This window comes from Mus caroli, chromosome 3 (genome assembly GCF_900094665.2).
Source record: "Mus caroli chromosome 3, CAROLI_EIJ_v1.1, whole genome shotgun sequence".
Classification (NCBI taxonomy): Eukaryota; Metazoa; Chordata; class Mammalia; order Rodentia; family Muridae; genus Mus; species Mus caroli.
Genome location: NC_034572.1, coordinates 103677100 through 103694425, shown reverse-complemented (window position 1 = coordinate 103694425; position 17326 = coordinate 103677100). Strand labels below are relative to the sequence as shown.

Genomic DNA, 17326 nt, shown 5'->3' with positions numbered 1-17326 from the left:
TAGTGCAACCTTTAATACAACTGACCTTTTTTGACTTAACTATTACAATCAATAGCCAAGTATAAAGACTATTCTACTATATCAGAAAGTGTTAGCTTTGTGTTCACAAGCATGTTAGGACCTTAAATATGAAATATTACTGCTAGCAGCAGTAACAATAGATACTGCCCTTTGATCAATAAATACTATAAGCCTCATACTGCAGCATGTGGCTGGCATTTTGCTGAGATAGTATTTGCAATTCAGGTTAAACATCACTATCCCCATTTACAGATGCAGGAACTGAGGCTTCTGAAAAAAAAAATGACTTAGCTAAGACCAGAGGCAACTACAGCTATGATTGTAGCAGAACCCAGACTTATTTTATGCTTATTTTTAAAAATCTACACAATCCTCTCTTTCAAAATATAAGAGTCTTGAGCCAGCAAGAGGGCTCGACAGGTAAAGGCTTTTCCTACCAAAGCTGATGAACTGAGTTCCATTGCCAGAGCTCACATGATAGAAGGGCAGAAATCTATTCCTAAGAGGTGCTCCCTTACCTCCACAGACGCTGTGCTGTGCTGTGCTGTGCTGTGCTGTGCTGTGCTGTGCTGTGCTGTGCTGTGCTGTGCTGTGCTGTGCTGTACATGTGTGTGTGTGCACATGCACGTGCCTGTGTGCATGCATATATGCATGTACACACATACACACACACATATACACTAAAGACTTCAAAAATCATCCTTATTCCATCTCAATTTTATATTAACATAAGCATTTCTTAAAATCAAAACAAACAATAAAATTGACAGAACTGGTCAGGGAGTGGTAAGCAAGACTAGAACCCAAGGAGACAAATCTCTGGCGTGTTCTTTAATCCTGCCCTTTTTAACAGTTTCATTTCAGGGTGACCGATGTGCCTCCACAATAAGGGTCATGATGCGCCTTCTTAATTTATAAACGTCAAAACTACAAAGAAACACCCAACAATGAGTTCTCAATGATTACAGCTCTGTGTGCTGCTTCTTTTGAATCAGGTCTGGGTATCTTCACCTCTTTGTTGAGCTTCCTCTTTAATAAAAGGAAAGAACATTGAAAGAAATCCAGCCCTGAAGCATTCATTGCATATACCTGAAACTCAGCAAGGATTCAAACAATATGTGAGTTTGAAATCAAAGGAAGACATCAGTTTTTGTATTTACAAGAAAAGGATGTGCACATGTGTGCATATCTGTGAATGTTTTCTAAAGAAAAAAATATAATTTATTTATTTTATAAATAAAAACATTTAATGTAAGGATATATATTAAAACTAGTAATTACAGGAAGAATTTATCCTTATAATTAAATTTCTTGAGGCGCTACAAGGTAAAGACTGAAAGTATTTCTAGGCGAAGCAAGTCAAAGGGAAGATTTGAGCTCCCTCTTTCTTCTTGTTGAAGAGATTCACCAGCACTCAGAGACCAGATGACCAGCTCACAGTCGGCCCCAGCATCCCGAACAGAGCCTCTGGCCAGCAGCCTCTAGCAGAGAGAGGCTCCTCTGACTTACCAGTGATTTAAATAGTAGACACAATGGACTCTTAATTGTAGGTTGGGGAGATGCCTCAGGAGGGGAGAGCACTTGCTGGCCAAGCACAACCACCCAAGTGTGAACCCTCAGTGCCCAGGGAAAAGCTGAGCAGAGGTGGCAGCCAGCCTTCAATCGCAGAGTTTGGGAGGCCGACAGAGAGGATCCCCCAGGTAAGGTATCTAGCTGGTCTAGCTAAATCAGTGAGTTCTGGATCCAATTGAGAGACTAGCTCAATACAAAGGGCAGACACTAAAGGAGATAAAACATTTGGCCTACACACAACACACACACACACACACATACACATACAACAAACACATATGTTTGTACAAGTACACACCACATACATAAATAAATTTTAAAAGTAAAAATACTCACAGAGCCATTTCAAACTGTTCCAGCCATTTTTTCTTTAAATCTTTTGTTTTGCAATAAAATTCTAACCCATTTTGCCCTTGGGTATGGATGAGGTAGAAGCCATAAGACCACTGTGAAAAATGAATATTCTTCAAGTTAATGATTATCACTTGTTAAAAACATATCTGCAGATTCACTGGAGCACCGTCATAGCCATGCATACAAAACTTTACAGCTAACAGCATTAACACTGAGGACTGTAACAAACCTCATACTGAGAAGAAAATCAGTTACCAACTTCATATTGATGAGAAAATCATTATTACCATATTGATCAGGGGAACTGGAAATGGTCAGATCAACCAATCATTGGGTCTGTCAGGACCCAATCATAGCTCACAGGAACCTGTACCAAAATCAATCTCTGAAAATTCAATGCCTGATTCAGTCAGCAGCATCTCACTCTAATGGACATATGTACATCTGGCTCCAGATTTTGCAGGTTCTGCGCTCCAATATTCAACAACTACAGATGAAAACAATATGAATTGCATCTGTACCAAACATGTACAGACTTGTTTCCCTTGTCATTATTGCTAAATGATACGGTATAACAGCTGCTTACAGCAGCCCAAGTATTGTCTTAGGTATTACAAAGAGCCTAGAGTCGCTTTAAATTATGTAGAAAGACATGCACGGGTTATATGTGAACAGTAAACCATTTTATATAAGGGCTCCAAGTATCTGCAGATTCAGGTGTCTGCAGTAGAGGGAGGGGTCTAGACACCAAGGGATGACTATATTTGAATATTCAAAGCTCTGCATAAATTACTGTTCATTGCCACCTCCCCAGCAGTCACCTTTTTATTCTCTTTGTCAGTGGTAGGGTTGTTGGCTATCTTGTACTGCTGGAGATCTATTATTTCCTTCATCTCGTAGTTATCGCCCTTCCTTTTGCAGACAATCACTGCCAAGTCGAATAAGAAGATATGCCTGTAAAAGAGACAGTGTGGGTGACTGACAGCAAACGGTTTGCAAGTGCGTATTTTTTTTTTTCCTGGCAAGATGTGACTGCACCAGGCAAGCATTCTTCTGCAATAAGGGCCACAGGCAGGGCCGCACAGTAGAAGCTGTAAGGAATACAGGCTCACAGGATCATCGCTGTCCTTCACCGGGCTCAAGGAGAGATGCTGCCATTCCACCCCAGCTCCCCTCATTTGAACATAAAGGAAGGGAGGGAGCATTAGAAAAGCAATCCATACACTTTAGAGTCATTGAAAATACTCACTAAGATAGGCCATAAAGCTGCTCATGAATAATTGCTCTCTTTTTATTTCAATGCTAAAATCTCAGAAAAAATATTCACAATCAGGACAGTAGATCTACAATCATAATAGCAATCAATCAAAAGCCTTGAGAACTGTTCGTTCCACAAACAAGACATAAAGTAAATGCCCTGGGTCCCCACCCGGGTCGGAGCAAACCCACGCTGGAGGGGCGGGGGGTTGTATGCAAATTGCCAGCAGTTACACTGATGATCCCTACAGAGTAAGATCGCACCCAGGCTAACTTTAGAACCTGTGCCTTCACTCCTTGTGTTCGGTGTCACAATTTAATGGGTCACCTTAAGTGTAGCTTGGGTGTAAGAGAAACTGCAAGCCAGGAAAGTGATGGTTAACTTTCTGTGTTTTTTTTTTTTTTTTTTTCTTATTAAAAGCAATGTTAATTGGGGAAGGAAACGAATCTTCTAACCTTATCCAACTGCAATAAATGTGTGCTTTTTAAAACTCTCAATGATTAACACACTTATTCTTAACCAATGATTGTGACAATGACACATTCCCGGTGTTCAAACACTTTCCTCATCTTCAAAGTCAAATGTGTGGCTCCTGAGAACTACCTGAGGAACCCGGGTATCAAGGTGGAAACAAGGGCCAATGCTGCCCCCTGCTGGTAGACTTTTTCTTCTACAAAGAGTCCGGGAAACCCCTACAAAGCATCTGTGGACAATCACCTGTCATGACAGAGAATAAAAGGCCAAGGGTACTAAGGATATTCAAGGACCCTGCCTAAAGGTCTCCCTAAATAAAAATACACTGCTAAACAGTTCCCATTCTGCATTCCTTCTGGGATGACTTTTCTTATTTTCAGTTAATTTCCAAATGAGTCTTTTAAAACAGGCAATCGTGGCTTTACGGCAATCGTCTGGTGGTGTTTCATGATTGAAATGCCTTATTTTCAAACATTTTCATTTAGCACCTAAAACCTTAGGCAAATCAACAGAGTGCAGGCTAGATAGAGAAGTAATACATGGGACATATGTTAGAAAAGGTAAGGGACTGGTGACTGGCTGGCCCCCTGGCCTGCACACCGCCACCTGTCCTAGAATACCAGACTGACGCCATCATTCCTGGGACAGCAGCTACCACCGTGAGAGTGTGCCTGCCACTCACCTTTCTTGTTTTGTATGCTTGTCCAGAGTGGTTATTCGGATTTCACCGTCTCCCTGTGGTCGTCCAAAGAGCAAAACTGGCTGGTTCTAAAACATAGATACACCTTTAAATAAATCTTACGTGTGTGTCTAACCCTTTCACAATCACATAAAAACAGAAGTAAACACCAGGAAAGAAGTTTTCCAGGACAACGGCCCTATCATGTTGCAATTGATATCATTTTTATTTATTTTAACACATTTACTCTCAACTGCACAGGACTTGGATACAAGGTAAGATTTGAAAATCAACCAGTCACTACTTCTACATAGACCCTTAAAAGGGAAGTGACCAGAGCTGGATCTGACCTGAAAGCCTCGCAGAGACATTGCAGAGAGACACGACCAACGAAAACATAGAACTGTGGAGCACAGTCCCAACCCATCTGACTACAACATACTCCTGCCCCTTGGGCTAAGGAGCCATTGCAGAAGAAACAGAAAGATTATAAAAATCAGAAGAATGGTGGGTTTGCTGTGCGGTTGTGTCTCCTAAATTATCAGAGAGGCTATACCGAGACGTTTCAGCAGCATGTCTTCCTAAACACGAGCTGAACAAGACAAACAGACCTGCTGATGTGAAAGAGGAGCGCTCACAAGGTCCCAAGACTAAACAACAACAACAAATAAACAAAACACAACTACAGGCAACTAAGAAATGCTGAGACCGGGAGAAATAGTCCTTTTTAGGTTAAAAGCACATAAATTGGGTATTCACTACCAAATAGTCAGCCCTAAAAATATATACATAAGACTAACATTATACAGACTGAGCAAGATATATTCATACAATAATTAAAGAAGAAAAGGAGGTCAAGAATTTGAAAGAGAACAGGATGGGTTACTGGGAAGTGTTTGACAGGGATAAAGGAAAGGGAGAAATGATGTATGCAATTACACTTTAATCTCAAAAAAATATTATTTAAAGAGGAAAATGATACTAATCACTGTAATGATACTAATCACAAGAAAATTACAGTAAGTGGTATTTGTCACGCATGCAAGGTGGAGTGAGGCAGCCTCTATGTTCATAGAACATACCATATACAGGACACAAATGTTCACAGCAGCATGGAACTGCAGACACATAATTGTCCCAAAAGCAGACTCTAGGAAGAGGGGGTCCCGAAGCTCCCTCTGTGAGCCAAGAGCTCCAGGATGGAATTTTGTGATGTAACAATTCAATGATACATTTCCACAAAGGCAGGAACACAAAATAGTATAAACTATTAATGAACACTTACAGTATTTTTTAAGGAAAAGAGAATTGATGGAAGAGTATCAATGATACCTATGGATTTCATTCTAATAAAAGAGGCAGATGTGATTTCTAGGAACATGCTCGTATATTAGCCACAACTGTCTTCAAAAAGTGCCAAGAACATTCGATTCGGAGAAATAAAGTATCCAAAGAGTGCAAGGGAAACTATGTATCTACAATAAGAACAATAAAGTTAGAACTTAGCTTTAGACTGTATCTAAAAATAACTACCTAGAGCAAAGGTCTATACATAAGAGCTGACACTATTACGGTTCTACAAGAAAATAGAGAAAAAGCTTTTTATAGAATTAAATTTAGCAATGAGTTCTTGGATATGACATTAAAAGTGTAGGCAAGGAATTGAAGGTGGGCAACCTGGAACTTATGGCGCCACCAATGCTGTCTGCAGAAGGAAGTCTCTATCATACCTGATAATGGGCTGATGAGAATATATGTATAAACTCCTATAAACCCACACATGTGAAAGTGCATGTGTGCGCGCGCGCGTGCACACACACACACACACACACACACACACCAGGACTCAAATTAGCCAAGGTATCCAGATGAACAGTCCTCCAAACAAAACATGTCTAGTGAACATATGAAACAAAGTTTAACATCATTAGCCAGTAGGAAAATTTTATCAAAACCACAATCAGATACCATCTCACACCCATTTGGATATATATTTTGCAAGAGAAAATATTAAAAAAAAGAGAGAGAGACCTGAAAATCTGCATTTGCCAAACTCATGAAGAAACTGGAATCCATTTATATCACTAGTAAGAATGCAAACTGGGCAGCTGCTGTCAGGAGTGGAATGGAAATAACTCAAAATTTAATCACAGAATTACCACACAGTTCAGAAATCCTACTATACAACCAAAAGAAATGAAAATGGGCACTCAAAGACACATTGGCACAGCCCCACACACTGCAGCATTATGGATACTTGAAATGGGAAACAAGCTAATGTTCTCTGGATAAAAAGATACGATGTGGAGTAGCACAAACAATGAGTGGTACATCACATAGCCTTAAGTATACAAAACTCACACTCTGCTACATGGATGAATGCTTATAAAATAGACCAGTCACAAGGGCACCTATAACATGTGGTTCTGTAAATCAGAGGCGTCAAAGGGGCTGAATTAACAGAATGAACGGTGCCAGGAACTGTGGAGAGAACAGAGTGAGGGGTCTGTGCTCAGTGAACACGTTTTCTTGGGATGAAAAATTCAGGAGTTGTATGGAGGCAATGGGTATACAGGATTAAAAATATACTTAATGTCATATGCATTCATACATGTTATGGTGGTCAACTTAATGTGACTCATATTATTACACTGCAGATGCATTCATAGAAAATATATGGTGGAATTCTAAAAAGGGAAGAATGACAGGAAGTTAGGGAAAGGGGTTTTCTTTAGATTGGACCTGGAAAGAGTGTGATAGACCATACTGGAGACAAATACTGTGGGCCCTAAGCAGGCAATGTTCAAATGTAGAAGCACAAGAAGGAATAGAAATCTGGAGACTGACAGCAAAAATAGGATAATGCCAGTGCTATAGCACATGTGGGTGGTCAGTCACTGAGCTCTGAACAACAGTTACCTTCAGAACATCGAGGACTTTTAAATGGATCACCACTGGAGACAACAGGAAAATCTTGGTAAGTCTAGGAAGGAAGATGACTTGGGAAACTGCTATTTAAAGCATAACTATATAAAGAGTGTGTGTGTCTATGGTTACAGGGATTGTCAAGGACCCAGGTGATGGCACTGTGCAACAGGGAGGTGGCTGCTCGTAGAAAAAGGAAGGGACGCTCAGGGGCATTCAGAGCACAGCAATGAAATCACATTGCCAAAATACCTCAAAGCCATTCTCCCTATGCACTTCCCACCGGCGAATCCAGCCCTCTGTTCTCTCTGGAAACCATTTCTATAGCTGCCTGGCTGCCTCTCTAAAGAGACTTCTTGAAATATAAACAAGACTGGGACACACTCACAGATAGAAACTGCCCTAGATCTCTGCTGCAGTCACAATAAAGCTCTAACCGACCTTTGACCTACAAGGTTATGCTATTCAGTTCTTCATCCCCTGTGGCCTCAGAGCCCATCACCTTCTGTTCTCACCACTTCTAGCAAACCTTGCCTTGCCACTTCCTACCCATCTCTGGACTTTTCGCTTGTTAAGGCATCGCCTGGATCACTAATACCACAGATCTTCTGGCTTCTCATTCTTTGGACTCAGTTAAAATGACAAGTGACTTGGAAGGACTTTTTCTAGCCATGCTACCAAAACTGGGACTCTATTGTTCTCTGAGACCCTTGGGAGAGGAGACAGTAAGAGACTGAGGGAGAGAAGCAAGCGGCAGAGGTACCTGGACAATGGCAAAGTCACAGAAGACATCACATGAATGTGAAGGCCAGACAGAAATGGGGGGGGGGGGGGGGGAGAAGACAACATTTAACAGCTGAGAGTTGAAGGTAAACTGTCCTTTTCTCACCGACAGCTCTTGGATGCCCCGAGATTTGGGGATGAGAGAAAGCTGGATCGGGGGATAATTACATACCAAATTCTCTATAGATAGCTGAAACTGCTTAATTTCACGAAGGGTCTCATTATCTCTTTTTACTTCATTCACATATTGTGCCAAGTCCTAGAGAATGGAGAGAAGGGTGCAAAAAGAAGGCACAGGAAGATTAGAGATGCAAGCTGCTTTGAAAGAAAAACACATCAATAATTTCATCAGCAATGAAAGTCACCACCACAATGTCTCCATGACAATAAAATGAACACTCAGTCAATCAAAGCTGCGTCTCAACGCCAATTGTGAAATGTGGGGTACGCAGCTGGGAAGTCTGAAGAGTTGTCAAGTACCACACCTCTGAGGAGGATAAGGACACTGCTGCCTTAAAAGACAAAAACCAAAAACCAAACCAAACCAAAACAAATCCCAAGGAATTTCTGCAAAGTACCAAGGAAATTAGGTCAGAAGAATTTAAATTCCAGGAGCATTAATGGCTGCCCTTGACAGTGGTGCATCTTTCCCCAGGTGACATGAAGGGCAGGGCTGAAGGATTAGCAGCAAGAAAAACGTAACACAAAGTTACAGGTTGCCCTAGCAAGCCTGTCCTTTGGAAACCAGTTAGTGTCTCGTTAGCTCCTAAGAGCGCTCAGTCAAGAAGGCTAGTTCAATTTCAGAGTGAATAAAGGAGAAACAAGCAGAGGGGAAGAGCGGAGTGGTGGAGTTAAGTCAACGAGACCTTCAGCCATGCTCCTCCGCGTGCCTTTACCTACTGAAAAATGGCTTTAAAAAATGCAAAAGCATTAGCTAATCCTCCCATACTGTAACTGGCTATTTATATTCTGTGTGATCCGCATTTTCCTGTTTTCTAAGCTTTTTCTATCTTTTTTTTCTGTAGCCTCTTTAACACATCTGCAACAGCAACACAACTCTGCAATTCTTAACTGTGGTCTCAAGGGGAAGAAGCTTGGCTTTTCCTAGGACTCATCTATACAGGACTCCTTTAAGGACACAAAATGTGTTGCTTTCCTAGCCACAATAAATGACCAAGTAACAGTCTTGATGCTCGAACTATGATCATCTGACCAACAGAGCCAATGCTAAGACTGGCCCAGAGCAGGTCACTAACTATAATGCCCTGTCACTTCCTTTCAGAAACAAATACTTGATTCTGTTTCAGTTACAGCTCTGAGTCAAGTTGGCAAAGTATAACTTGTGCTTTTAGACATTCCCCCAAAAAGACCACATCTGCTTCTTTCCTTCTTTCCTTCTTTCCTTCTTTCCTTCTTTCCTTCTTTCCTTCTTTCTTTCTTTCTTTCTTTCTTTCTTTCTTTCTTTCTTTTCCTTCCTTCCTTCCTTTCATTCTTTTGTTCTCTCTCTATTTCTTTCTTTTTATCTATCCATATCCATATCCATTCCTATCCCTATCCCTATCCCTATCCCTATCCCCAGACCCAGACCCAGACCCAGACCCAGACCCAGACCCAGACCCAGACCCAGACCCAGACCCAGACCCAGACCCAGACCCATACCTATACCTATATATCTACCTATCTGCTTCTTGACTTTCAGATTTAACTGGAAACAAAACCCAAAGTGAAATCCTCTTGTACAGAATCCACCACGGGGAACCTGACAGAGGATCTGTCTTGGGAAAATGGGTGACACTGGCAGTCCTCAAGTCACCTGTGGCCCTCAGCTTATTCAAGTCAATAGTTAGATGCAAAGCAAAGAGAAGACTGTGGAGCACAGTCATTCTATGCAGTCATTCCTGGAGGCTCAGAAGTGAGCAAACGCTGCAAAAGTAGCTTGAGCATCCCTCTTGGAATGATGGCACTTTTGTCTGGCCCTAAAGCCCATATAAGAACTCCATTTCAGAGGCTGATGCAGGAAGAGAGGCACAGTTTGAGTCCACACAGTTTGGGTCCAGTCTAGGTTATATAGCAAGTACCAGGAACTCCCAGGCTCATCAAAACAGACAATAACAGCATAACAAGTATCTTTTTCAGCAAATCGGTTTGCTTGCCTCACCAATAACAAGAGTGAATGTTAACGGGTCAGAGTGTCACATATACACACTAGCGTGTGGATCCCATTGTTTCTGGACAGCAATGCAAGACACCAGCAAGTTCCTGCTGCAGCTGCCTCACCTTCATTGCATCCAGAGCCAGCTTCAGGTTCGCCTTCTCCATAGGGTCATGGGTGTGTTTTACCAGCTCCTATTTGGAAGACACGGGTTAGCGATGCTCGCCCTAAATCCAAAACTAACACTGATGCAACAAACGAGCCAAACCTTTTAAAGACACTAATATCAGTCTCCACAGGGTGATAATTTTCATGTTGGAGGACTCCTTTTTTGTTCAGCTGAACTCTACCCTCACCATTCTAAGCAGGCTGCTTTCTGGATATCATGCTGACGGCCTCAGCTCTAGATGAAGGGATACTTTCTATTCCCTCTCACTCACCACTTCTCTAAGACTGTTTACCCTAATCCCACAGCTCCATTTCAAGAACAAAAGGATGTTTGTGAGTTACTGCTGTTACTATTTTGCTTATAAATCCTAATTTCCTGCATCCTCTTCCATCTCCCATAGCTTCCTTTCTCTTTAGAGGGTTGCTCTCGCCCACACGATCACCCTTTTATTATTATTTTGCACAGTCTCCAAATCACAACCACTGTCACATCAGCTGTCACCTAATGAGGCCATCACTTTGCCGTATATCTGTTCAACCCAGATATCACACCCAATACCAGACTCACATGTCCAACTAAATAATAGTCTCACAGGCCCCCTGAATTTAACGTCTCAAACATGCTCCATCCTCACCCAGAACGAGGTGGTGACTGGTGGTGCTTAATTAAATGGTAGCATTTCCATTGGTATAACAGCTAAAGCCGGAACCTGAATGGTGCCCCAGGCTCTGCCCTCCCTTCTCTTCCTGATATTATTGATCCAGCCCCAGAGAGCATGGTCCTCGTGGTTATCTAACACCAGCAGCTCCTTGCCATTTTTCAAACTGTTATTCTTAAGTGCTTCCAACTAGACTTTGGACCTAGAGTCTCTCTTTCTAGCTATCTGTCCATGCTCCTGATAGCCAGCAGGTTACTAAACTCCTAAGTCATATCTTATCTGTAGTCTGGTTAGATTTCTGTAAAGTCCCCAATGTGTCAGCTGGAACCCAGTACCTCCTGGCAGTCCCGCTCTGGATCTAGACTCTGCAAACTTCTCTTAATCCCTTTTTCTCAACTTCCACCCTACCTACTTTCTATCCACACTTAAATAATCTATAGTTCTCCCAGGCATGTGTAAGTAACCCATAACATGATTTTTATTTATTTATTTATTTATTGATTGATTGATTGATTGATTTTAGAAAGTTCCTCCTCTTGTTCACCTGGCAAACTCATGGTAACCGTTAAAGCCCATTTGACACATCACCCCTCTAAGAAGAGAAAATGAAGCCTCTAGTCCGGTATCCAGCAACTTGAGGTGTAGTTATTGAGGCCTTTGTGTGTCTTCTGTGTACCCACCACATTGTGTTAAATGTCAATGGTGAGCATTGTCATACAATGCCTTCCTAACACAGTTTGATGTATACACACACACACACACACACACACACACACACACTCACACACACACACACACACACACATTCAAAATTCTTTAAAGGCCCCAGCCCTGACACTGTTTCGTGTTATAAACAGGACTTGCAAAAAGAAGAAACTGCCAAATATTAAACTCCACCAAAATTTTATTTTTATTCTAACTTTGTTAAACAAATTAGTAAGTCACTTTTAAAGTTTTTAAAACTTCCTCTATAAAACACTTTAATTTTTAAATTTATTCTCTCACACATTACACCCTGACTACAGTTTCTCCTCCCTTCTCTCCTCCCAATGCCTCAGCACAACCCACAAACCACACCCCAGACCCCATCCACTTCTTTTCTCCTCAGAAAAAGTCAGCCCCCACCCCATGGATATCAGCCACACAAGGCCTATCAAGTTACAGTAAGACTAGGCACCTCCCCTTGTATTTAGGCTGGGTGAGCCAACCCAGTGGGGCGGGGGGAGTCCCCAAGGCAAGCAAGAGTCAGAGACATCCCAATTCCCACTGTTAGAAGTCCCACAAGCTACACTAATGAAACATCACACAGAGGGCCTAGGTCAGACCCATGCAGGCTCATGGGTTCTCAGAAATATTTTAAATTTTATGTCATTGTCCTCAGATGAGCCAGCATCGGAAGAGATTTCCTTCAGAAAGCATGCAAATGCACTGGTAAGGAGGAAGATTACAAACTGATAATTTGTCTCTAGACACCAGACAAGTGCTCCAAAATACGATAAAAGTTAAAAAAAAAATCTCTAAAATTTTTATCCACATATAGTACCAAAAATAGAGCTTCCTAATTTGTAAAAAACTTTGTAGAATTACACGGAGTCTTGAACTCTAAAATACAAAACAACAGAAGGGGGAGAAGCAGGGTAAGGAAAGAGTTCAAAAACACATCATTGTATTTCTTAGTTTTTGAGTCTGCACAAAATCTTACAAGGACCCAAAGAGTCTGACTCTTGATCTGAACCTTCTAAGTTCTTCAGTCAGTGCTTCAAGACATCAAAGAAACCAAACAAATTGTTATCTTATTTTGGACCTGTTTTTAGCTCCGCAAAGCCTTGAAAGCTGATTGCCTGAGTTACCCCTTATTATTTTTTCATAAAATCCAATTTGATTAAGTTGCTTTGAGTTTAGGTCTCATGAATGTTTTAATGCATTTTAAAGAAATAATCAGGGTTTGAATTTTTCTGATTTCTCAGTAGAACCAAAATAGAAATGACGAATAATTGCATGGCTACAGTTCAAGAAATTTAATATACAAGATGTACGAAGCACAGAAGACTCAAAATTCTATTTCACGTACAGGTAGTAGATCTTTTTAAAATGACATTCCACAAGCATCAGCCGGGTTCGCAGACTAATACAATGAGACATTTCTTTGGAGCAGAACTAATGAGCCTCCTGGTATAGCTATCAAATTAAATTTATAAGACTCTCCACCCTCATTAGAGGACTAACCGTGGAAACCATAAACTTTGTGTGTTATAGTAAGACTCCCCTCACAATAGATGCCGTCTTATTACATCTAGTGCAGTGAAAAAGCAATACAGCCCGTGATACAATATTCTCTTAATTATTGTGATAAGGCGGACAGTCTAATGAGGGTAATCTGAGCACACTCAGGTTCATTGACTCGCTAGGGAATGATTATAGCTAACTCCAAAACATGCCATAGAAGGCACGTTTTTTACTAGTATCTGTTTTATTCATTAGTTTTTCTTTCCTATCCTTTATGAAGAACACAAAATGTCTTCTTAGTAAAGACAGAGTTATTTTATTTATTTGTTTTTTATTTACTTATTTTTGCTAAAAGGAAAATAAAACACCTAGCTGCCCTGGCCATTTCATACTTAGCTCTAATTATAATATGGAGACTCCGCGAGGCTGCCGCCATCGGTGTTCTGTGGGGTGAGCAAATGCACGGTAACATGCATTTAATGCATTGCTGTTAAAGTACAGACCTGAAGGAGGAGGTGGTACTTCAGCACGCGCTGCATTGGAACGACCAGCAAATCGCGCAGAGTAAACTTCCCGTTATTGGCTCTTTTTGAACATTCCTAAGGCAATGGAGTTTCAAACTTTTGTTAGTTTACTCGAAGGAAGTCAGAAAACACTACAAAAATGCAAAGCCCAAAAGTGGAATCCTTACAAGTGTCTTAGCTCCTTTCCACAGCAACACTTCTAGTCAAACAATAAAGTAGCTTCAGGGTTTTTAAAAAGCATGTCTTATAGTATTTCAAACCATAAGATGAATCGAGCAGAATTATGACTGAAGATTAGCTTTATAGCACATCCTCCAATCCCTCCCAAGTTTTCCTTTAGAGTTCTCCTCCCACATTCCCCCAGGGTTTTGAATCAGACAGCTCGGGCTCTGACTCATTAAAGTCATGTGGGTTCATCCAGCCTCATGCTCTGGCCACATCAATTCTCTCCAAACACTTTTCCCAGTTTCTAGAAAACAACACCATAGCCTTCCCAAAGCATTCTACTGGGCTTGAGGGAGAATTCCAGTCAACATCATTTTCTTTACCTCTTCTTCCTTCCCTCCCTTCTTGCCTCATTTGGTCTGTGTCTAAGTATGCCTTGTGCCCACTTAATTATCATTGAAAAGAATATCTGCCCCAATATAACCTTCTGAACTAAAGCATGTCCCTTAAACCTCTTAAAACACAGATAACCTTCTATTTGCTTATAAATACTTACCTAACTAAATCAAATGGAATATTTGGCTGAATATGTGAAAATATAAACCGATTACCACAATTAATATTTTAAACCTTCATATTTTATACACTTTATCTTCTTTTTAAAAGGTACTGTAAGCTGGGTATGGTGGGGCATGTCTATAATTCTAGCACCCAAGTAATTTGAGGTGGGAAGACTCATCTTTAATCCTGATCTTTTGAGGTGGTAAGGCCCACCTCTAATCTAGGCTACCCCTTATGGTGGAAGCCTATAGAAAACTTTTTTTTTCTTTCTCTGATTGTCTTGATTGAATTAGAGTCTACTTTGGGATTAACCAACTGAGGCATCTATCTCCACAGATATAATAACTACTGGATTCTTGGACTTTCCATTGGTAGATAGCTACTGTTAGACTAGCTGGATGACCATCTGTCCACCACTTTAAAAATCCCCTTTCTATACAGGTTTCTAGGTAGGTTCTAGAGAACCCTGACTAATAAAGATTTTAGTACCATGAGTGTGGTATAGATGCATTCTATCAATTCTGTTTCTCTAAAGAACCCTGACTGACATTAACATATGCAAACAGTGTTAATCCAAAAGATCCCAAAATGTCAAAGAACATTGCTAGAGAGAAACCTCATGAGTTCAATATTCTTAAGCAACTGCATGTTGTCAGACCAAAGGCTTCTTCGGTAAAGAGAGTTCCTTAAGATAATATTCGGGCCATGAATGTGTTCCTTTGTCTACTCTTAGCTTTTCTAACACATTCAAAGGCGTTATCAGATTAATAATTCTAATGACCATGATGATGTCGTGAGTATGTTTGACTACAGGTCTAGAGGAAAATGAAACATGTTGATGAGTTATGTGTGTCTTAATTACTGAAGTTCATTGGGAAGCTGATTCAATAGCGTTCCTATATGTACATGGGTGAACACATGTGTGGATGCCAGAAGACAGTTGCAAGTGTTGATTTGCTGGAACATTCATCTTGTTTTTTGGGTCTCTCACTGGCGTGGCACTGAGCCAGTAGACTACACCAGCTGGCCAGCAAACCCCAGGGATAGATGGGATCTTCCCACCTTCACCTCCCAGAAGTACGACGATAATCATGTACCCTTGCTTTGCATCCAGCTTTCTTACGTCGGTTCTGGAGATTGAGCTGAGGTCCTCACGCTTGCATAGAAATCTCGGTAATGATTGTGCTAGCTCCCCAGTCTGTGAGTTCAACTGATTTCCTGCAGCCGCAGATTGTAGGGCATTCCAGACCATGAGTTTCAACTAGGAGATTAAATTATCACTACACTGACTGGGTCTTTTCTCTCCATTGCATTTTAACCTCCTTGGGATCGCAGAATTCTTGAACTCTGCAGTCCACTGGAATGTAGGCCATCCCGGCTCATTTAAAGTTATTGTAGGGAATATCAGTTTGTTGAAGTTCCAATTTCAGAGGATAAAAAATATTATCAGCAGCAGCTATCTTGCAGCTGGAGACTCTGTAAATTTTTACCATTGAAAGTAAATAAGGGACATAAATAATCCTTCTGAGATAATCCACTGCACACTTGGCCTATACTCAATCCTAATCAAGAGGACTCTCATTGAGTGTAAGCTCAGACTCACCAGAAGAGATAGACTCTTACCCAATGCCCTACACTAGCTTTATTCCAAAGCAGAAAAGACTACATACATAGACTCACACATAAGAAAAATAACAACAACCAGAAAAAGAAAAGCAAAAGTAAGTACCAAAGAAAGAAAATGGAAAGAACAGGCTTCGAGAGTAAGACAGCTTTCCTAACATCCTGCAGGCTGCTCTTGTTACTCTTTCTCATTAAATTCTCCCAAGTCAGGCCCTGTTCAGAAGTGGGACATCTGAGTGAGTGAGCAAGAGGCAGCATGCTGGGTTGCTGCCTCTCACTTGCAGTCTTTTCAACTCTGCCTGTGGTCTCTCCTCTCCCAAGTCTGGCAGAAAATGGACAGACTGCACAACCTAGCATGCATGTCCTCTGCAGAGCTCTGACACTGATTCGGAGAAGAGAGCAGCCATTCAGCAGGGCTGAGAATCATAGAGGTCTGACAGACAACCTGCTGGCTCCTCTCTCAAACCACAGTTTTACACCTTCATTTAAGGAAGGGATAAAAAAGCTGCTTTAACTACTGCTCTGCTCTGAACTAATAACATGAGCTGTAAAGTTTTATTTTATCATCATATCTAATTTGAGTCAAGGAAGCCTAGACCTCTACACTTAGGAGGAGCATTAACCCTTGGTGCTAATGATACTTTAAGGACATCATTTAATGGTGACTAAACTGTCTCTAGATATAAGGTCACCATCATCAAGGGACACTATAAAATACTCGGTGCCCTGCTATTGTGCAAGCCTCCTAAGCAATAATGTGTCTCTGTGGGAAATAGAGGTGGTGAAATCATGCCTTCTGTACCAAAACAAGGGAGAACTACGACTTGAAAGGCTTTCTCCTCTTTTCCATTGTCTGACTTCAAGGATGAACTGAACAAAGAAAAGGAGAAACGAGATACTGAAGAGGCAACAAAATAAAAATATCCCTAAGATATTAATTCATTTATATACCCAGCATTTTTCAGTTCTTTAAATATCTAAATGCTTATGGATTATAATTAATACATATAAATTATGACTTTGGGGGTGAGAAGGGTTGAGACAGGGTCTTAAGATGTAAGGAGCCGTCCTCACATTCGCCATTATAAGATGGCACTGACACCTGTGTTCTAAGTAGTAAACAAACCATCTGCACATGCGCTGGGGTAGTTTCCCACCCCATGTGCTCTGCCTTTCCCGTGA

General features: G+C 41.0%; 1 protein-coding gene across 2 annotated transcripts in view; it reads right to left on the bottom strand.

Moving 5' to 3' along the window:
* The window catches only part of Vav3 (vav guanine nucleotide exchange factor 3), a 329118-nt gene that overhangs the window by 149867 nt on the left and 161925 nt on the right, over positions 1-17326 (bottom strand). For both annotated transcript variants that reach the window (XM_021157266.2, XM_021157267.2), the window contains exons 10-15: positions 13775-13870; positions 10344-10412; positions 8239-8325; positions 4362-4447; positions 2769-2901; positions 1930-2039 (exon numbers count right to left, since the gene is read on the bottom strand). In XM_021157266.2, coding sequence (XP_021012925.1) covers positions 1930-2039; positions 2769-2901; positions 4362-4447; positions 8239-8325; positions 10344-10412; positions 13775-13870 — 581 coding nt within the window. The remainder of the gene's footprint in view (positions 1-1929; positions 2040-2768; positions 2902-4361; positions 4448-8238; positions 8326-10343; positions 10413-13774; positions 13871-17326) is intronic.